The sequence below is a fragment of the Fusarium flagelliforme genome (genome assembly GCF_020744385.1).
Source record: "Fusarium flagelliforme strain FIESC 12 MPI-CAGE-AA-0113 chromosome Unknown B0J16scaffold_2, whole genome shotgun sequence".
Lineage (NCBI taxonomy): Eukaryota > Fungi > Ascomycota > Sordariomycetes > Hypocreales > Nectriaceae > Fusarium > Fusarium flagelliforme.
In genome coordinates this window covers 4,597,703-4,617,419 of record NW_025763504.1, presented here as the reverse complement: position 1 = coordinate 4,617,419, position 19,717 = coordinate 4,597,703, and the positions used below count along the sequence as shown (strand labels likewise).

Below are 19,717 nucleotides of genomic sequence, written 5' to 3'. Positions count from 1 at the left end.
GATGTTGGTTGGTTGAAGATTGTCAAAAGCGAGGCCCAGTAGAGTTCCGAGCTTCCGGGGCTTCTCTGAGCTTCTCCCCCACTTTATGCTCCGGCCCCGTCTCAGCTTCGGCGGCAATTGAAGTGTGTCTCGGGAGTTAGGGAGTAGCCGAGATGCATAGAACCAACACTGATTGAATAATTCATAGAGAAAATGAAACACCTTCTTTATAGGTCCGGTGTACGAATGCACTATTTCTTTCATTCAGCCTCCTCCAAATCCCTATTTCTTTGCGAACCGCCTGCCAGGTTCCCACTCACAGCCCGTGCTCCTTGATTCACTGGGTTTACTATACACTTGGATGAGTTGCATTGATCAACCAGTAACTAGGCATGCAATCCGTGCTCCTCTATATTTGTCTAGGAAAAGACCGAAAGCACCGAAGTTGAGATGCATAAGTTCGGTGGATTCTTTTCTTGGTGCCTCGGTCACTTTTGGTAGGGGTTCAGCATCGGTCCAAGGTTATAAGCAGGGTTTGTTATGTAAACTTCATGTCTATGGCCGATGGGCCACCGACTTTGCACAACTATCGTCATGTTATCATTATGACATTCCCGAGAGAAAAAAGAAGTCGAAGGGCAAAAATGCAAAAGGAACTGGAGGCTGAGGGATTTGAACCCCCGGCCTTTCGCAAGCATTTGGAACAATGCAAAGCGAACGTGATACCCCTACACCAAGCCCCCGTTTCGTTGTTGTTCGAGCGTCAAAGCATTGTATACATAGCTTTAGCATTGAGCTTGCAAACACTAGGTTCCAGGACCTTACGAGTTCCTCGGGTGTTCAATTAGTTTTGTGGAAGAAAGATTCTTGAAACGGTGTTTAATTGAATTGCTTGGTCTGTCTTGAAGTTGCCCAGTCAATGGTTTTGGTTTACCTCTATGCTGGACACGATACGGACGTCTATCACGAATACCTAGGTACTTACGTAGTTGAAATATCAATAAGGTCGATGACTTCTTCAAGTAAGCTTGACGAGACGATCCCAAGAGTCAGGGGCTAATACAAAAAATTGAATTAAGACTCATATAACAAAAGACTGTTTCTGTTGTTGTGGTGTACAAAGCTTAACGCGAGAGCATAAACGCAAAAGGACCCGTTCATTCACTACGACGCTTCGTGTAAGTCAAGTCAGAAAAGCCCCAGGGGCGGTGCATTGCACCTGTAAGCTTAAAATGGCACTTGCAAAGTAGTTTCAAGACCATTCATTGTTCAGGGTTGCCTCGACTCTTTCGTGCCAGGCTCAACTTCTCTCTATTCAGCCTTATGGTCGTCCCGTGAGTCAACGGCGAAGACTCATCCTCAGCCGCAACCTCCACTTCAACCGATTCACTGTCACACCTTCCCCAAGGTTTGAATGTTATTCACTTATAAATATAGCATGGCACGACATTGCTGCACTATCGGCTTTCTTCGTAATCCATTCTCCACTTCCACATATCCTCACCATCTTTCTAGAAAGCTGTCAACAACAATGGCGTCCTCTTCTGATCCTGGTCCAGTGTACTTCTGGAGAGAGTCTGATCCAGAAGTCGGTTACCTATCACAATGGTACTACTGCCCTTTCCGCGATGACGGAGACGAAAAAATAACGTACAAAACTGCTGAGCAGTAAGTCCTCTGAATGCATTTTGAGATATGAACTAATAGTGTCAAGTTATATGATGTATCAGAAGGCGATTCTTTTCAACGACCATGACACAGCTCTCGAGGTCCTCAAAGCAGGTCACCCGCGAAAAGTCAAGTCTCTAGGCCGCCGAGTCAAGAATTTTGATGAAGCTATGTGGCTTAAGCATCGTTGCGAGATTGTGCGACGAGGTAACATTCTCAAATTCACCCGTGCTGTCACGGAAGAAGGGTACAAGAAGGGCACACCGGATGGAAATCCTCTTCAAGGATCATTGCTTGGTACATTGCTTAGTACAGGTGACAGAGAACTTGTCGAGGCGAGTCCGTTTGATCCCATTTGGGGTATTGGGTTCAAAGCCGCCGACGCAGAAGGTGCACGAGGATCTTGGGGGCAAAATTTGTTAGGGAAGGAGTTGATGGAGGTGAGAAGCCGCTTGCAAAACAAGGGAGCTCAAGAATAGATATAGATCGTTCTGTCTTTCACGGCAAGTCGAAACACTTCGCTCGGGACTGATTCAAGCATGCTTTCAGGCGATTTGCCTATCGCTCTAATAGATTGGAATGGCCTCAAATACAAAGGCAACTTTTGAACCTGTCTATAGTCCATGTTCCTCCCACCGCTGATAATGCCCGGCCCAATGCCCCTTTTCCCTTCGGTAATCATACATACAAAAGCCTCGTTTAGAGGCAAGCAGAGCGGCGTGGTAGTCATTTTGTTTTTGCTGATAAACAGCCCCAGATCCATTCTCCAAAAATGCTGGTTTTGTGGTGTTGTGTTGTGTTGTGGTATTGATGTTGTCTTCGTGTCGAGAGTCCGCCCTGATATTTTCACATGATAGAACATATTGTACAGTTATTAAAACACATTAGGCGATGTTCCCTTGCTCGCCCGTCCTCCTATCTTTCAGGTATCCAACAAATGCAGATTCCAACCCCTGACGCCGCGTTGTAATGATCGTGTTTTTTAGTACCAGTCTCGTCCGCTCTTCTGCATCTCAATCAGACGCCAGCCCCGTGTCTCAGGGTTGTTGACGTCCTCAGGTACTCGTGTGATACCAATGGCATAAGTAACGAGCTGAACCTTGTCTTCCATACCGGCAGCAAGCTCGCTTGTCTTGGCGTTACGGTAGACGTGGACTTCCTGCGTACGACAGGTGACGATGAAGACGGGAACCTCACCGGGGTCAAGCATACGCGCTCGCAGAATGTCGACGTTTCGGATATCCAAGATCTTTCCGTCAGACTTCATGCCAGCCTGGAGGTATTGCTTGGTCAAGGCCTCGTACACCGAGTACTGGGCGGCGGAGAGCCACAGCTTCAGGGTCTCGGTCTCACCCTTGACATAGGCATCCAGAACCTCGGGCAGAATGTACTCGCGAAGTTCCTGAAGGAAAGGTTCCGTCTGGAAGTTGGGGTCCATAGATCGGAACTTCTTGATAACCATGGCAGTCTCGTTCTCGGCGAAGAAGCCTCCAATACGGTCGGTAATGCTGCGAGCGGTCGAGACCAGAGGGTTCTCAGACTCCTCATACTTGCCCCTCAAGCTGAAAAGTCCTTGAACGTATTTGTTCTGGTCGCGGAAATCTCTCCAGGCCTCCTTCCAAGCAGCATCTTTGTGAAGGGTCACGCTAGTGCCAGCGCTAATTTCTGTTAGAACAAGACGAATAGTAGAGACGAAATATACTTACTTGATGTCCTCTTCCATGGCTTCAGGGGCCTTGTAACCCCGCTGCTTGTCAAGGGCCTCTCGGCGCTTCCGTCGCTCCTCTTTCTCGACCCAGCCACCATATCGGGAAGAGCTGCCATCGTCAATGACATCCTTGACGTTCTTGTAGGCCTCTGTGTTTCGGATAGGCTGTGTAGCCTTGTCCACCGCATCCCCAGTGACATTGGCGGCTTTTCGGACACCCTTAACAACTGAAGTATCCCAAGTCCAAGAAGCACCCTTGCCAATGGCACCTGCAGTTGCTTTGGCACCCTTTCCGAGGGTTGAGGACACAGCACCGGTAGACTTCTCGTAAGCTTCACGAGCACGTCGCACACCCTCGCTCTCGGCGAATTGGTTAGCGGATGCTGCAATCTGCTTCGTAGACTCATTCCACTCCTGGGACTTTTGAAACTCAGTGTTCATGGTCTCCATGAATACCTGCCAAGGGGTCTTGTCACCGTGGGGAGGTGGGGGAGGGGCATCCTCCTTCTTTTTGTCCTTGCCCTCACCTTCGCCCTCGCCATCTTCCTTTTCCTTTCCTTCTTTTTCGCCGTTCTCGCCCTCCTCGGTCTTCTTGGACTGCTCCTCCTCAGGCTTCTCGGTCTTGGCCTCAGACTCGGCGTCTGTGGGCTTTTGTTCCTTTGCGTCGGCGGGGGGAGTAGTTGAAGCCTTCTGCTCGGATTGAGGCTTCTCTTGGTGTAAGCGGCTAGAGAGGTGGAAGAGGCGGGATTGCGCTGTGTAAGTGGGGGTGTAGCGAAGCTCGGCGGGCACAAAGGAAGACCTCAAAGGAGATCGAACTAATCCGGAAAGCATTGAGCTCTGTGTCGTAGCGCCATTGCGGGAGGCATTCTGAGAGAGCTGGGATGCTAATCTGCGATATGCGGGAGATCTACCCGCAGATGAGACATGAGCAGAAGCCCGCGACAGGGCAAGCTCCGAGGAGGCCGTCTTTCTTGCGAGGGAATTCATTATTGCAACAACACAAGCAGACAAAGAAACCCTCCAGAGAAGAACGGAGTGTGGATATGGAATATGGATGGACGGTGGAAGGTGGTGGAATTCCCGGACGAAATTTTGGTTTGCGATCTCGGTCCGGGGGCGGAAAGTCAAGGAAGGCAAGCACCGAGACGGCAAAGCCTCGGTAGAAATTTCAATCGGGTCCCCGTTCGTGGGGGAGCTACCGACCGCGAGTAAAAATTGCCAGAGGCAGATCATTTGAGATCCAATCCAATTCAATTGCAAGTCCACGACAGGCAATGCGCACAAGATGAGTCGCACATTGTCGAGTCGCCTCGCGGCAAAGTCGCTTTTCCAATGTCCTCGAGTCACCCTCCAATCTATCCGATCGATCTCGCAAACGACTCCCCTCCGCGATGACAAGCCTAAGAGCCGACCCAGCACCGCTTCGATCCTGGAGAGCATCTATGGCCCACAAGAGACAACCAAGACGGAGTCTACTCCGAGCAATAGTGCCATGGCCAACCTATCCCAGAGTCTTGTCTTCAAGACACTCGACCAGACCAACATTGATACGAGCGCCTTGAACAGAAGATCGAACCGCAAGGCACAGACAAAAGAGGACGACCTTGAGCCTTACCACTTTCACATCTACTCCCACAAGCACAACACTCACATTACTTGCACCAAGCCCGACCGAGGTCCTATCATTTCCCTTTCAGCTGGCAACATTGGATTCCGCAAGTCTCGTCGTGGTACTTTCGATGCTGCCTACTCTCTTACCAAGTATGTCCTGGAGCGATTAATCCATACCGGCTGGCCCATCAAAATGAACCGATTGGAGGTTGTCATGCGAGGTTTTGGTCAGGGACGAGAAGCTGCTCTCAAGGTCTTGATGAGCCCCGAGGGCAAGGTCTTGCGAGACAAGATTGTGCGTGTGGCCGATTCAACAAGAATCAAGTTCGGTGGTACCAGGAGTGAGAAGCCCAGACGTCTGTAAGCCACATGGAAGGTTGGGATTGCGTTGGAATTTGGACACTTTTTGGGGATATGTTCATGCCAGAATATCACTTCACCACAGAGGTTACGAAAGTGAATGTACTATACTCTGTACGACATGTACTATACAAATGAACAAAAAGACAGCTTGCTTTGATTTGCAAGTTCCCAAAAGAACGATCTGCTCTGAAGTTTCAAATCACTGGTATCGTACTAACCTGATCGACCTGCCGGCTAACTCCAAACTCCGTTAAAAAGAATATGCACCTTGGTTTACAATCTATCATCGCAGGGCCCTCTCAGCAGGAGGTAGACGTCGTCCGGCGGTATCGCGGAGCGCTTGCTTGCCCTTACCACTGCCGCCGCGTCTCCTCTCATCCTCGGAATTCCAATCGTCATCCCCACTGTCGTCATTGCTATCGGTCAGCAAATGAGGGTTGGATGCTTTGAGCATGCCCGTGTTCTCGTTCGAATTGTCATAGTCATCCAGCAGCGCGCCTTCGCTTGTATCATACTCGGGTGGTTCAATCCACTCTCGAGGAACGACACAGGGCAGCGCGACACCAATACTAGCAGCACGATTCAACCACCCTGGGCCTGATTGTCCTGTAAGCCGCTTGCATAGGTATGAGGTGAAATGGTTGCAGTTCTTGGTGAGGAGGTTGTACGATGTGCCAAGAAATTCGTCAGAAGCAGCTCGGAGAGTTGTTTCAATTTCTTGCTCGGTCGCAAGAGTGAATCCGTGGAGGATCTCGCATCGGAATGTGCCTCCAGGCGGTTCGGTCCTAGGTTTTGTCCAGTACACACCAGTGAGGCCCCGCTTGTCATGTCCACCATATGCGTATTCCTTTCCGTTGATTACGACGCCCGAATGTAGAAGTGAAGCGCCTACTGTCCATAGTACTGATGATAACCGGCCAGGCTGCCCAGCGCGCAAATCAGCATCTTCATCATGGAAGGGAAGGGAAGCTAATATGAGAGAATATGACGGGGCTTACTTACCGGCAGGAGATCATAAACATGAATGGTGATCTCAGTCTTGGACAGAGACAGTGTCGAACGGTGAGATCTGCTCACCGAAGAGCTCTTCTTGGGACGAGGCATTCTGACCGTTACAATATGGCGAAATGCGACGTCAAAAGTCGCTCGAAGCTTTGGGGTTCGCAGCTGATGGGTTGGAGCGGGGCTGGGGAAATGGTAGGCTAATATCCTATCCTTGATATGCTATTTCAGGTAGGTCTCAGGTAAACGTAGGCGAGGGTCTGGTCACAGCAAACAATCCTGGGAACAAAGAAGTGATGGATTGTTCTAACTCCAAAGGTTGATGAATAGAACAAAAGGTAAAGGAAATATAGAAAGGAAGCGGAGAGTTCGGGCCGTATTAGTTACTAAGGTAGGTCTGTTCCTTAAAGATCAGAAGCCGCGGTCTCGGCGAAGGTTCAAAATCAATCCTCTGGGCTCATGCATTTCCAAAGACGGCCGCCTAAAACGACATGCGTTCGTTCTGTGACATGCCGATACCGTTACTGTGCCTGTCCACTGGATCAGGGTCTCGCTGCGCAGGCGCACGGGCGGTCGGGATCAGTGGGCTGTACCTGCCTGCCAAGCTGTTTTCGTCAGCCAATGACGTTATGCTGGAATTCAAGTCGGACTAATAGATTTGCCGGTGAGCCGAAATCTTGGCACGGCCCAACCTCTCTAAACCCAGCAAGGTGGGGTCACGAACAAATTCTCATCTCATTTTCCCAAGCTCCGTCGCAAAATAAAAAGAGAAATATTTTCTCTCTTCCTCAAACTCTTTTCTCTTCCCTTTTCCTTCGTCGCCGCTCTCGCACTCGAAAGCCGTCCAGGTTGGCTAGCTGCCAACCTCAATTCTTCACCACGAAGTCATTCACATCATCTCTCTTCTTCGCTTCTTGTTCTCCTCTTGCACCCCGCGCAGCCAGCTCTGCAGCTCTTGGATCCGCTCCATTCACGCGCTCCGGCCTAGTATTCTTTGTTCAACATCGGAACTACGCCAAGTCAAGAAAGATGCCTCCCAAGAAGCAAGTCGTTGAGGAGAAGATCCCTCTGGGCAGGCCTGGAAACAACTTGAAGAGTGGTATTGTGCGTCACCACCTCTCTGGCTAGCCCTGAGGGTTATGCCATGACATGCCAGCCATGTACTAACCGTACCTCCAGGTCGGTCTGGCAAACGTCGGCAAATCTACCCTCTTCCAGGCCATTACCAAGTCAAACCTCGGTAACCCAGCTGTATGAAGCCCCCTCGCCATCCGCCGTCTTTAGAATCGGGGTGCTGACAGCATCAAGAACTTCCCCTATGCCACAATCGACCCTGAGGAAGCCCGTGTCGTCGTTCCCGATGACCGGTTCGACTGGCTCGTCGAGAAGTACAAGCCCAAGTCGGTTGTTCCCGCCAACTTGACCGTCTACGATATTGCCGGTCTGACTCGCGGTTCATCCACCGGTGCCGGTCTTGGAAACGCTTTCTTGTCCCACATTCGCGCTGTCGATGCCATCTTCCAGGTCGTCCGTTGCTTCGATGACGCCGAGATCATTCACATTGAGGGTGACGTGAACCCCACCCGTGATCTTGACATCATCAGCGAGGAACTCCGACTCAAGGATATCGAGTTCACTGAAAAGGCTCTCGAGAACCAGAAGAAGAAGACCCGTATGGGTGGTCAGAGTCTGGAGCAGAAGAAGGCCGTTCAAGACCAGGCCACACTTGAAAAGGTTTTGGCCTGGCTCAACGATGGCAAGGACGTCCGCAAGGGCACCTGGGGCCCCAAGGAGGTAAGAAAAACTTTTTTTTTTCTCTGATTACACCACACCCTGCTTTCCTGATGACAAAAGGCCATAAGGCCTGATCTAATCCCAGCTCGTCGAATGCCTCACCTAATTAACGCTTAGAGGCATAGTGAGATAAACTTTACTCTGATTGCAAACCTTCACATTCATCTTCTGTTGAAAAGCTTTGATTGAGCCTTTGCTGACTAGCTCATCTAGATTGAGGTCATCAACCCTCTCTTCCTCCTGACTGCCAAGCCCGTTGTCTACCTCGTCAACCTGTCTGAAAAGGACTTCATCCGCAAGAAGAACAAGCATCTTCCCAAGATTGTCGAGTGGATCAACGAGAATGCCAAGGGTGACCCTCTTATCCCCGTCTCCGTCTCTTACGAGTCTCGTCTTACTCAGTTCGAGACCGAGGCTGAGGCTAAGGAGGAGCAGAAGACCGTTGGTGCCGAGTCTGTTCTGCCCAAGGTTATTCTCCAGATGCGCAAGACCCTGCAGCTTGGCAGTTTCTTCACTGTTGGACCTGATGAGGTTCGACAGTGGACCATCCGCACTGGCACCAAGGCCCCTCAGGCCGCCGGTGTTATTCACAACGATTTCGAGAAGACCTTCATTCAGGCTCTCGTCTTCAACTACAACACGCTCAAGGAACTTGGTGATGAGTCCGAGGTCAAGGCCAAGGGCAAGATCATGACCAAGGGTAAGGAGTACGTCATGGAGGATGGTGATATTGTCCACTTCAAGGCTGGTGCTGCCAAGGGCTAAGCCTGCAATATCACTTCTGGTATTTAATTACATAGAAAAAAGTTAAATGCAACGATGTGACGAAGACATTTTCATATTTCCCGTGCTCGTGTAAAGTCTTTTTGTGATTTAAACTGCTTCTAATCATGAACTGTCCTGATGTGGAAGTAAATAGTCATCAGGTGCGTGCTGCCACGTCTTCGTTGCCGGCTCTTGTGCGTTATGAATAGTTGGACTGTCGGAAATCCATACTTGGTTGGCGCTGGCATCATTGCCAACCAGCCAGTTGATTCATTACCTACCCTAAAGATCCACATTAGTATCCTGAGGATGCTGCAACGAACTGTAGAGCAATTGATTATGTATGTATTCTATATTTAATGACAATTGCCTTATGTAGCAGCAATGCTATTGTTCAACATAACCCCAGCCACTAATCTCAGGAAATAATCATGTTCACAAAAGATATATAGTCAACTTCACATCCTTCCATTATGATCATCGCTTTTCACCTTTCATCATGGCGGGGTTGTGGGGTATCCAAACCCTGCACAAAAAGAAGGAACTCGATCCGAAAAACAGAAAAGCCAACCAACCAATAATGACAAAAAGATACACTTCAGCAAAAGATAAAATGTCCAAAAACAAAAACAGATGTTCTAAGATTTGCAAAAAGAGATGATCCGCCTGAAAATCAAACTTGACGTTTTGCCGTCAGCAAGACTCGAACTTGCGTTTTCAGTGCTTCGAAGAGCCACAAACTGATGTACTGACCCCTATACGATGACGGCCTTTATGATTGTTGAAAACTTTCTTCGCAATTTAGTCTATATACCCTAGTCGTCTGCCAAGGTTAAGGCATAATGTTTCCATCGTGTCCCACCTTTGCATATACCCATTGTGTGGCTTAATAAAGAATGTAAATCAATCTGACCTTGCTTTTCGAAGCCATTGGTAGTTATTCTTACGTTATTATGCGGAAATGGACCATTGGGCTTCTTTGGCATCATGCACAGGACAAAATGACAACTTCGGTAGATCAAAATCTTGTTACAATTTCGTACTCAGTTATAGTAATTTTCAAGTGTTTTTCTTATTAGATACTAAGCAAGTTACCAAGTCAAGAAGGGTGTTTCATTATCATCAAGTCTTTTCTTTTCCAATCATCCAATCGTCCGTTCATCTCGCGTCATCATAATCATTATCATGCTGCTAAGAGGCACCAGGCCCTTAGACACCACCATAACGAACTCCTCGCTTTCCAAGCTCCTTACGACCAATGGCATCTTCGGGCCATACCCATCCGCGGCTTCGCTTAGCCTCACGCTTCTCAGCCAGTTGCGGCTGAGGCATCCAGGAGTCTCGGGGCTGGGCCTTGCGGCGGGTTCCTTCGGCTGGTGCGCCGATCTCAGCTCGCCAGTGGGCGTTACCAGCAGGAGTATCATCGGATGCAAGCTGGCAGAGACCCCAGAGGGCGAGGCATGCAGTGAGAGGAGTCTCATGTGGTAAGGTTGAGGCGTCACCTTCGGGGGCAGAAGCGGCAAGTTGGACAGATGTAACCTCGAGATCTCCGAAGAAGGGAGTGTTGGCGGTGCCATTGCGAACAAGGACAAGTTCGATCTCAGTGAGGATGAAACCGTAGCGGCACCCGTGCTCGCGCATGGCATGGTGGATAGCTGCGAGGCCACGGAGGTACTCAACACGCTTGATGTTGCCCTCGACGCGCATACCAGTGTTGAAGCGATCGAAACTGCGAACAAGACCGACAACCCGGGCAGTGGGCTTGCCACCGAACATAGCAGCTGCAGTGGTAGACTCACCAGTTGCGTTGGCAACGAAGAGAAGGTCGTTCATGCCGGCTGTCTTAGGGGCCACTGAAAGGTGCAGTGGACGAGTGGAAGACATAGCCAGGGCTGAGTTCAACTTGGGGAGGTAGTATGAGGCATAGATGGAGTGAAGTTGAGCCTCTGTCTCAGGGTGACGAGAAGTGAAGGTGGGCTGAGGAAGCAGAGGCGCAGGGACAGGGTTGGTAAGAAGAACCGAGGCACCAGGAAGAGAAAGAATGGCAGAAGCGTTGAAGGATGACCAAGAGCGAATGTTGCGAACATCCCACCAGAAGTGCTTGGTGGAGGCATCTCGCATGGGAAATGAGATGTGGCGGACAAGAGAGGCAGCTGGGTTTGTTGAGGTAAGGAAGCTCAGAATGTTGGTGTTGGGAGTAGGGTCCGGAGTAGCAGCGAGGCTCAAAGGAGATTGAGCTCGAGAACTGTAGTCGTAGGGAGCGAAGCCGAAGTCATTTTGCTGCTGGGGAACAATGGGAGCGAACGAAGGCATCTGGCGGTAAGTTGGGTAGCCATAGCGGTCGATCGTTGTGGCATCAAGGCTGGAAGCACGTCGTGAGTGAGAAGAGCCAGAGATGTGAGTGGCAAAGTTGGCTGGAGAGGCAAGGAGTGATGCAGACAGGGAGTCATCCGGTTGGCTAGAGAAAGATGTGTTGACAGAGGCAATAGAGCCAGGAGTATCAAAGGTGATGCTAAGAGACTCTGGGTTCGTGTAGCTACGCGAGTGGCGAGAAGGGTTGGGAGCAGGAGGTGTCACCATGCGGTAGTTGCCACAAGGAGTAGGCGTGGGAGTAGCATCAATATCCTGGTCCTGAGAGCGGATTTTGGGGAGGAGAAGAGGTCCATGCTGACGAACAGCAGGAGAGGCTCGAGGAGGCGTTGTCAAACGAGAGCAGAGAGAGTCGTGGTCTGAGTCTATAGAGACAGCAGAGTAGATGGAAGCTTTTGATGAAGAGCGAGAGTGGCCAGAGATATGCCCAGAAGCGGAGGCTGAAGCTGAAGCATATGCCATGTCAAGGAAAGCCTGGTCAAAGGGCAGAGATGACATGGCAGGAGGAGGACTTGGGCGCTCAATAGAGGCCGAAGGGAATGTGAAGTCAAAAGGCATGTCGACTGACAGACTTGAGAGTATGTTAGAGACATTGCATAATAGTCTTTTTGGTTGGTTGACTTACGAAGACATGATGTTGGATGTGTATTAGTGTTGTATGTCTATAATCGATGCAACAGGGGTCAGGGAGACCAGCTCCTTGGGATTTATGCCGAAACAGAGAGTATGAATCTCGTTAGAGCAGCAAGGTCTCAAACCAGCGAGACTTTGTGCAAATAGTGCTGTGAAGCTTTTTGATCTGATAATTACGGGTTGATGGTAAGTGATGCCAGACCACGAACAACAACAGATAAAGAGAGGAGGAGGAGAGGATAATTATGCGAGGTCGAGGAGAATGATTGGTAAAAGACAGGCTGGTGATGAAGTGAAAAGTAGACCAGAGACCCAGGGAGAGGCCGTCTTCTTATGTTGTTGATGAACCATGGAGAGGAATGGTTGGCGATGGGCGGCTGAGCGTAGCCTTAGCTTGGGCTCCCCGGCATAGGACCCATCCGATCCACGGATTGCCACGCACGAAACAAGAAACATTTTCATTGGGAACACGCAAGAGAAGATTCTGAAACACGGTAAATAGAGAGTTGAGGAGAAAGAGAACGCGCTTGAGGTTGAGGTGTAAGTTGTAGAGTATTTGATTGGTCAAATCGTATCGACACTGTAAGCGCTCTACTGTAACAACGCAGATGTATAAGTGCGAGAAAGTCTGCAAACTGTACTACCCCAGTCTCAATCCCCTGGAGGACATGATCCACGCCAAGGATAGTGCTTCTCGGCTTGGTCCCGTAGCTGCACAAGCCCGACCGCTGAATGGCCCAGCGCTTGTGACTCATTTTTAGATCCTGGACTCGGCATATTTTAGCACGGGAAACACCACAACGCGATAGATTCAGCAGTACGCGATTCTCTTATAGAGACCGTGTTCCAAAGACTCTTTTATTTACTACCGCGTTTTATACCAGCTTATCGTCTCCAGGGACAACCATACTCCAAAGTTGAACGTCTTACAGGGTCAAGACCAGTCCCCCCATCTTCTAAACCTCAAACGTTCCCGTACAACAGCCCACATACATGGCATGGATAGTGAGATGACATTAGATGAGATGACATGGCATGGCATGGATGTCATAGCATGGAATGAGCCTCAGTCTCGGTCTCAGTCTCAGAATAGAAGCAGATTCTCTTACCGGGTTTCAGTGGCCTCGGCCAAGCGATAACCGCCCGGCGTCTAATATTAATATGCCTACCTACACACAACGGGCGCTTAACAATAAAATACCATACAATAGATAGTCTCTCCTTCGTATTAAAAAGCCCACCGTCGCACCATTCCTCCGCGGCTACGGAAATTTGTTATTCGGTCCACCAAATTACTTGCTCTTCATGTTGAAATCAACTTACACAGCCTCAACTCCCAAGAATCAAGACTTCAACTTAGATATCTCGCGATCCTGGCTCTCTCTTCTCATTCGCTGTGAGGCACGCGCCAGGATCCCACGCGCCTTGAGCCAATCGGCATCGCGTCCACTCACGATCGCGAAATTCCAACTTCTAAGAAAGAATGACTGGCTCTAGAGTATGGAGAAGCTTATGCAGTGTTGCAGCATCTCAACGTGGACGTGGAGTAGCCTTCTCTCTGTCGCTTCCCGTTTAGTGTTTCATGTTTCATTTTACAATTCTCCATCTCCAATCCTTGTCTTGGCTTTTCGCCAAGCTTTGACTCTCTAGACTCTTAACACGTGCACCCCTGTCGCTCTCTCTCTGACTCTTCATAAAGTCTAGAGTTACGTGTGGTATTGCGCTCTGTGCCTCTCCGTAGTATACTTTGTCCATTGAGGCGGGTCACTTGTCCTTAAGTACCTGCTGCTTCACAGTCGCATAGATACTCGAGTCGATATTGATACCCTAGAGTGTGATGAACGGTCCAATGCTATTACACTGGTAGTTTCCAGATGAATAATGTTTTTGATCTCTTTGAAGTTCATATATATGTCTGTAATTCTCAATCTCAACTCCAACCAACTTTGACTCTCTGCAGATGGGTTTCAGGATCGCTTGCTTATATGCTATGCAGGTGGTTCATCAATAGGTGTCAGGCAGGCAGACAGGAAACCTCATTGTAATTCTTTTCACCTGCTGGGTATTCGTCCATCCATCTCTTCCGTCCGTGCCTCTCGACTACTGTAAAGCTATTGCCTCCCTATTCCCTGTACACAAAAGACCCCTCATGCAGATCAGCTTTAGCTTGGCACCCAGCAAACTATGCCTGCCAATGCTCGACGCGTCTTTTCTAGCTTAATATCACGCGTCTCTATAGAGTTGTATACTTGGTTCTGATCCCATGAACTGAACATGTTCGATATCCACAATTGACGCTACTCTCATTATGAAGCGTCGCCACGGCCTCCAGTCTCATCCATCTCGATAGCCTCAGGCTCCGTCATCTGCGGAGGGGCTGGTGGCCTTGTCCCGTTACTCATTCTAGTCAACTCTGGATCCTGGCCATCGGATCTCACCTTCCGGAGCGCCCTCAACATGCCATCCAACTTCATTCTCTCTTGCACCACCATCCCACGGACAAAGTCCCGGATAGCCTGACGACCCATCTTCTCATGCAGGTCTTGCCACCCTGCCAGCTCTCCAGCCACCGTCTGCTGTGTGTATCGAAGTTCCCTTGCAAGGTTTGCGGCCTCTTCTCTTGACTTCCGCGCCCGTTCTTCCTTCTCATCGTAAAGTCGCTGTCTTGTGTCATCCAGGAGGCCAAGTGGCCACCTAGATTTGTTAAGAGAATTAAAGTTTCTGTCGGCCTCACGCTTGGCCGCCCTCATCTGAGAAATGATGGATGGTGGCCGAGACAAGGACGCCAGCAGTGCCTGAACAGTAGATTGTAAAGCCAGGAACGACGAGTGGAGGTTCGCCTGAGGATTTGACTGGGTAGGAATGATAGATCGCACATAAGTCTCAAACGCCTCTATGTGCCTGGGAGGGAGGAAGTGAAGAGTCGAGACAGCTCGATGAAGAAGCACTGACGAATCGTACATGTCTGCAAAATTGTTAGTTCACCAATATTCATTGGGTCACGTCGTTCGTCCAGTATACGTACCTGCTGCGACGAGTCCAAGGTTATTGGCGCGTCTCGTCGCACTCTTAATCGAGTAATTCACGCTCCTAATCATTTCTCGCGCATGGTTGACAAACTGTTCCACTTCCCTCACGTCCTCCACAGGCTCGTACTCGTCCCGTACTTTCTCTGCCCGCGTCTCTGTTTTAAGAAGCGTCCTTTGCTCCATCATGTCCAGTTGCAGTTCTGGCACCAAGAAAAACTCCCACAACATTTCGTGAGTAGCAAATGTCGGGTGCATCAACATTATCTTCAGGAACCAGTCTGCGCGAGCCTGCATGTCTCGAAGAATAGCACGAGATGGTTTTGATGGTATTTGGAACGGGGATCGTACATCGGTGAGAGATGGTATCCATGAAGCAGGGTTTTCGAGCGCGAGAAGATTCGGCAGATGCTCAAAATCCGAGAGTGAACGCCGGCTTGTAGTCACTGTATAGCTGTCATGATCCGTTGGGGCTGCTGACTTCAACACCAACCGCACAGTCGCGTCTTCCACAAAGAATGCTCTGACCACGCCAGTGATGCGAGCATCTGGCCCGGCGGGCATACTGAATAAGGCAAGATCATCAATCTTGTTTCGTACATCGTCGTCCTTGGCCAGTTCAACCGCAGTGAGGCCTCTGATCTCTTTCGCTCCTACATCTACTCTGGGGTCGGCAAACAGCGAGCGGACCATGTCATATCTGCCATACTTGCTGGCTACCATCAACGCCGTGAACCTCTTATCGTTCGTTGCATTGACATCGACATCACAATATTGCAGTATGGTCATGGCGAGGCTGGCGTTGCTGACAATGTGCAGCAATGTATTTCCTTTGTTATCGACATGTTCGTCGACGTGCAGAGGCAGCCCATCATGTTGAGCGGCGGCGGCTGCGTCAAGCCCGGCTTCAACCATGCCTAGATAGTTTTTGTGGTCGTAAGAGCGACAAAGAGCGAACAACGGTGTCTGTCCGTTCTTGTCTCGTTGTCGCCAAGGTATCAAGTGTCCGATGCGACTTATTAGTGCAGGGGCGTTGAAGAGATAGTGAGCACCGCTGCGTCCCCAAATATCTTGCTGTGCCAGGTATGAAACCAATTGCTCAGGAGTTGTTGCGGCTATGACAAAGTCAAGGATCTGATCGATGATTTGAGCATTACCTACTTGAATAGCGGCACTCAACAATGTGGTGTCTTCGTTATTCATGTCATCGAGAACAAAGCCTGGAGAGAAATAGTCTGTCAGAGAGAGCAGGTACTTGAGTGTCTCTCCTCGTTCGGATTGGATAGCCATCATCAAAACCGACTCTCCAAACGAGTTATTCGTTTGTGACAACCGAGCCACTGAGATATCCCCTTCCAAAGCACTGCCGATAGTTCCAACACTTCCAGTGCGTGAGTGGAATGAGATCTCAGAATCGCCTGATATACTTCGTGTGTCCATCGAGACCTTCTTCACTCTTCGGACAGGTATCGTAAAGTCGTGTGAATGTGTTTCAATCTCATCCTCAGCCTGGAAAGGGAATACATGACCTAGGCCAGAGCCACGAGAGTAATGCTCGTATGGCGATTGGTCGTGAAAAGAAAGACGCAGTGAAGATCTCCTGGACCTCGAAGGACCTGCTGATCTCGATCTCGTATCGTTTTGGAGACTCAATATTGTCGACGGCCGGCGACTAGATGAAGGGGACTCCGATGACTCGTCGTCATCAGCAGCGCCGGAACCAGGTTCCATAATCTTTCTGAGGTCATCAAGAGTGCCTGTTTTTGCCGCATCCCACAGAGCTTTGTTTCTCCTGCTAGCCCGTCGCAACCCAGCTGAGTCAAGAACGAGGTACGCCAACACGGCTTCGAAGGTACTCAACGCATAACCAAGCTCGCCGCTGTCTACATCGTCAATGAATATGAAGTTTCTGACATAGATCAAGCGGGCCTGCAAATGCTTGACTTGCGACCGGATTACGACATAAAGTAAGAATGAAACCAAGGTGTCCGCGTTGACGGTCATGATGGGTTTCTCTGACGAAGCGTCAGAAGAAGCAGCTTGCGCTTTTGATGTGTCAGTTAGCTGGGATACAATCTTGATTGTTGACAGCAAAAGATCCAACATGACTTGCGGGCAACCTGCAGAGGAGATCTTCTTGAACTCCTCAACAGCTGGACCCAACTGGATGATGAGGTCGTGTTTCGCCTTGGAACCACCATCAATAGCAATGCCCAGCTGAGAGATATCGATGAACTGCATCTTTCTGATCTTGGCCTCTAGTTCTAAATCGTAAGGTCTCTTCAGAGCATTGAGCCTTGGCCACAGCTGATTATGGACATTTTCTGTAACATAACGCTCGATCAACTTTTCCACAAGAGGCCCTGTAAGGTCGGTTGTAGCGCCTAGAAGAGACAACTGCTGCTTATCCACTCCTTGAAAGAGATCAATGGCAGTTGTGACTGCAGTTTCAAGAGACGCTCTCATGATGTCTTCATCGTCCTCAGCGTAAAAGTTCTCTGTCACTGGCAATCTACTTTCGTCGCGCATACTCGCCGATGCACTATTTGACCGGACTCGTCTTACAGCATTGGTGATGGGCCCGTTCAGTGGGTCGGGAATGTCCTCGACCGAAGAGGGAGGAAGAGGTAGTCGGAAGACATTGTTGAATTCAATAAAAAGTTTCTCAAGACCAGGTTGCATTTGGCGCGCGATCATGGGGAAGTTATTCAAAAGGTCGTGGAAGCTCTTGATATCCTTCTTCCGAGGCGCAGCAGCTTCGGTCGACTCGGCATTTGGTGTCTGTTTCTGATCGGGAATCCTACGCTTCCGTACGCCAGGTACTAGAATCGCTGGGGCGATCTTGTTTTCTTCCCAAATACCCACGAGGGGTCTTGAAATATAGTAGAGAAGCCATTGCCGCGGTTCAAAGACATCGGGGTAGAAAACGATATCGTTAAGTAGTTGTGCTTGCGCGAGCGTTTTAAAGCCTATTCCAGGTCAGCACTATAGCTCTTTAGGCACATCAAGTTGCGCACCTTTGTTGCTATAAATGAAAGCATCTTTAATAACCACGCTCTTCCCGTTCAAAGTTGTAAACTGTTTTGCCTTGCCCCTCACCTCTCGCAGGTTCTGGCTCCCATCCTTGCTTCCCGCAGCACCATTTGGCGCTGGCACACGAAGGACGTGGCTAGCAAGGAAGTCCTCGGAGGCGATGACCTCAGCAGGAGCAGTCCCGCTCTCGGTCTCGCGGAACGTAAGGAGGACATCCGTTGAGGGGACCAGTAAGATATGGTGGTGAACAGGCGTGCACTGGCTGGGGAGAGAGCTCTTGAAGAAGGCGGCCAGGAAGGGGTTTAGAGGTTGCATTCATTCGACTTGCGACCGGCCGCGTCGAAGCTCACTCGACCTCCCGAGGTCGCAACGTTGGAGATGATATCGTGAGTTGAGATTGGGTGGCTGCGAGGGTATAAATCGTGATCGGACCGAACGGATCGCTGACGCATGCGAAATGATAGATGTAGTTATTGATCGGATAGAGAATGCTTATGGCGCAGTAGTTGGAGTAATTTTCATGATACAGGTTGAGGTATTCGACAGCGATAACGATAGCGATAACGACAGTCAAGCGATTGGCGTAAAGGAGCTTTTGGAGGTAGATAGATAAAGTTGAGTTATTGGGGGGAGGGACCTGGTAAGAGCGTATGACGTGTGTGAGGTTGAGAAGGAAAGATGAATGATGTCTTATCCTGGGCGGTCGGTCGGTAATCACCAGGATATTGTAGCGAGGGGCTTGGCTAATAAATCAAACGTCGATCGTGATGTACCTAGTCGAGATTGGTAGAGTCGATAATTGTTGAGAAGCTTCAAAGAGGACGCACGCAATAGGTACAGTTAGTAGTCTAGTCTAGACCACAGGGCACGTTGCGATCACTTCCATAAGATCGTCAGAGGCCTCAAAGTACCGGTACTTGAAATGAACGCATTCGTACTGCTGTCATTGTGCATAAACCTTCAGCGGCATGTACAGGAACCGATTTACCAACCCGCTCCCGATAGCTTTCCGCACGGGCCCCTGCAATGCCCCTGAAAGCCGGGGAATCAATAAGTCCGGCTTGAGTTAGTAGGGTATTATCACATGTCACTCACTGTGAATAGCTTCATTATTTAGGAGACATCAGTGTGATTGAGACATAGCGATTGTTACCTGTTACTGACGGTTTCAGAGTATAGCCGAAGGGCGAAAGAGTATAGAGGCAAATCCAATTAGCGCGTCTAGCGATGTTTCGAAACATCCAATATAACAACTACCATCCATGTTGATGGATCTAGAACCTCAAACGAGGAGCAAAGAAACAAAGCGAATTTCTTAAGCGATTATCTTTATCAGTTCTACTACAAGTATCATAGCTCTGTGCTTCAGTTTGAAACAGAATATATGTACTTATTTTACTTAGAGTCACAAAATGCACTCCATTTCCTTTAGACTTCACACGCTTCATGGACTTAAACAATTTCATCGTTGACGATTAACCAGCAAAAGCCCATCCTTATAAACATGATTCTGCTCTATGAGAGCAAAGCTTAAAGTAAAGAGTTTTGCTTCCCACCTATGAATAGCCAATCGCTCTGTGAACATTCGAAAATGCAAGGTTCCTCAAAATCTAAATTTGGGTTTCTATTCTATATGACTGTTCAAATCTTCTGATCCAGATCAACTCCCTTCGCCACTTTCGTTCGCTTGTTGACAATCTACAGACCTCATTCTGTAATATAGTGCAACCAAGATACTGGCCTCTCCGTTCTCCATGAAGCTTCG

The 19,717-nt window shown here is 49.3% G+C and overlaps 7 protein-coding genes and 2 non-coding genes across 9 annotated transcripts; 3 read left to right on the top strand and 6 right to left on the bottom strand.

Moving 5' to 3' along the window:
* Nucleotides 1-636: 636 nt before the first annotated feature.
* Nucleotides 637-722, bottom strand: B0J16DRAFT_t68. Its single transcript has one exon. It is a non-coding gene; the product is annotated as a tRNA-Ala (tRNA).
* Nucleotides 723-1,510: 788 nt separating this feature from the next.
* B0J16DRAFT_316908 (uncharacterized protein) lies at nucleotides 1,511-2,126 on the top strand (the record flags this gene model as incomplete). Its single annotated transcript, XM_046125340.1, has 2 exons — nucleotides 1,511-1,647; nucleotides 1,694-2,126. The coding sequence occupies 2 exons, from the start codon at nucleotides 1,511-1,513 to the stop codon at nucleotides 2,124-2,126; spliced, it is 570 nt and encodes a 189-aa protein (XP_045987151.1).
* A 503-nt stretch (nucleotides 2,127-2,629) lies between these two features.
* B0J16DRAFT_262075 (uncharacterized protein) lies at nucleotides 2,630-4,186 on the bottom strand (the record flags this gene model as incomplete). The annotated part of the gene is made up of 2 exons (XM_046123295.1): nucleotides 2,630-3,305; nucleotides 3,354-4,186. 2 exons carry the CDS (start codon nucleotides 4,184-4,186, stop codon nucleotides 2,630-2,632), a joined length of 1,509 nt encoding a protein of 502 aa, XP_045987150.1.
* Nucleotides 4,187-4,497: 311 nt separating this feature from the next.
* On the top strand, nucleotides 4,498-5,478 carry B0J16DRAFT_334753 (uncharacterized protein). The gene has a single exon (XM_046126988.1). It carries the CDS (start codon nucleotides 4,641-4,643, stop codon nucleotides 5,328-5,330), a length of 690 nt encoding a protein of 229 aa, XP_045987149.1. The 5' UTR covers nucleotides 4,498-4,640; the 3' UTR covers nucleotides 5,331-5,478.
* Nucleotides 5,479-6,895, bottom strand: B0J16DRAFT_411858 (PPPDE putative peptidase domain-containing protein). Its single transcript, XM_046133263.1, has 2 exons — nucleotides 6,332-6,895; nucleotides 5,479-6,251 (listed from the first exon to the last, which is right to left on the bottom strand). Exons 1-2 carry the CDS (start codon nucleotides 6,431-6,433, stop codon nucleotides 5,613-5,615), a joined length of 741 nt encoding a protein of 246 aa, XP_045987148.1. The 5' UTR covers nucleotides 6,434-6,895; the 3' UTR covers nucleotides 5,479-5,612.
* A 155-nt stretch (nucleotides 6,896-7,050) lies between these two features.
* Nucleotides 7,051-9,079, top strand: B0J16DRAFT_334748 (P-loop containing nucleoside triphosphate hydrolase protein). Its single transcript, XM_046126987.1, has 4 exons — nucleotides 7,051-7,435; nucleotides 7,511-7,582; nucleotides 7,640-8,125; nucleotides 8,339-9,079. The coding sequence occupies exons 1-4, from the start codon at nucleotides 7,361-7,363 to the stop codon at nucleotides 8,888-8,890; spliced, it is 1,185 nt and encodes a 394-aa protein (XP_045987147.1). The 5' UTR covers nucleotides 7,051-7,360; the 3' UTR covers nucleotides 8,891-9,079.
* A 499-nt stretch (nucleotides 9,080-9,578) lies between these two features.
* B0J16DRAFT_t67 lies at nucleotides 9,579-9,660 on the bottom strand. Its single transcript has one exon. It is a non-coding gene; the product is annotated as a tRNA-His (tRNA).
* A 267-nt stretch (nucleotides 9,661-9,927) lies between these two features.
* B0J16DRAFT_369370 (uncharacterized protein) lies at nucleotides 9,928-12,376 on the bottom strand. Its single transcript, XM_046130271.1, has 2 exons — nucleotides 11,886-12,376; nucleotides 9,928-11,831 (listed from the first exon to the last, which is right to left on the bottom strand). Exons 1-2 carry the CDS (start codon nucleotides 11,891-11,893, stop codon nucleotides 10,100-10,102), a joined length of 1,740 nt encoding a protein of 579 aa, XP_045987146.1. The 5' UTR covers nucleotides 11,894-12,376; the 3' UTR covers nucleotides 9,928-10,099.
* Nucleotides 12,377-13,761: 1,385 nt separating this feature from the next.
* Nucleotides 13,762-18,739, bottom strand: B0J16DRAFT_283104 (uncharacterized protein). Its single transcript, XM_046123984.1, has 3 exons — nucleotides 17,937-18,739; nucleotides 14,919-17,888; nucleotides 13,762-14,858 (listed from the first exon to the last, which is right to left on the bottom strand). Exons 1-3 carry the CDS (start codon nucleotides 18,265-18,267, stop codon nucleotides 14,200-14,202), a joined length of 3,960 nt encoding a protein of 1,319 aa, XP_045987145.1. The 5' UTR covers nucleotides 18,268-18,739; the 3' UTR covers nucleotides 13,762-14,199.
* Nucleotides 18,740-19,717: the final 978 nt, after the last annotated feature.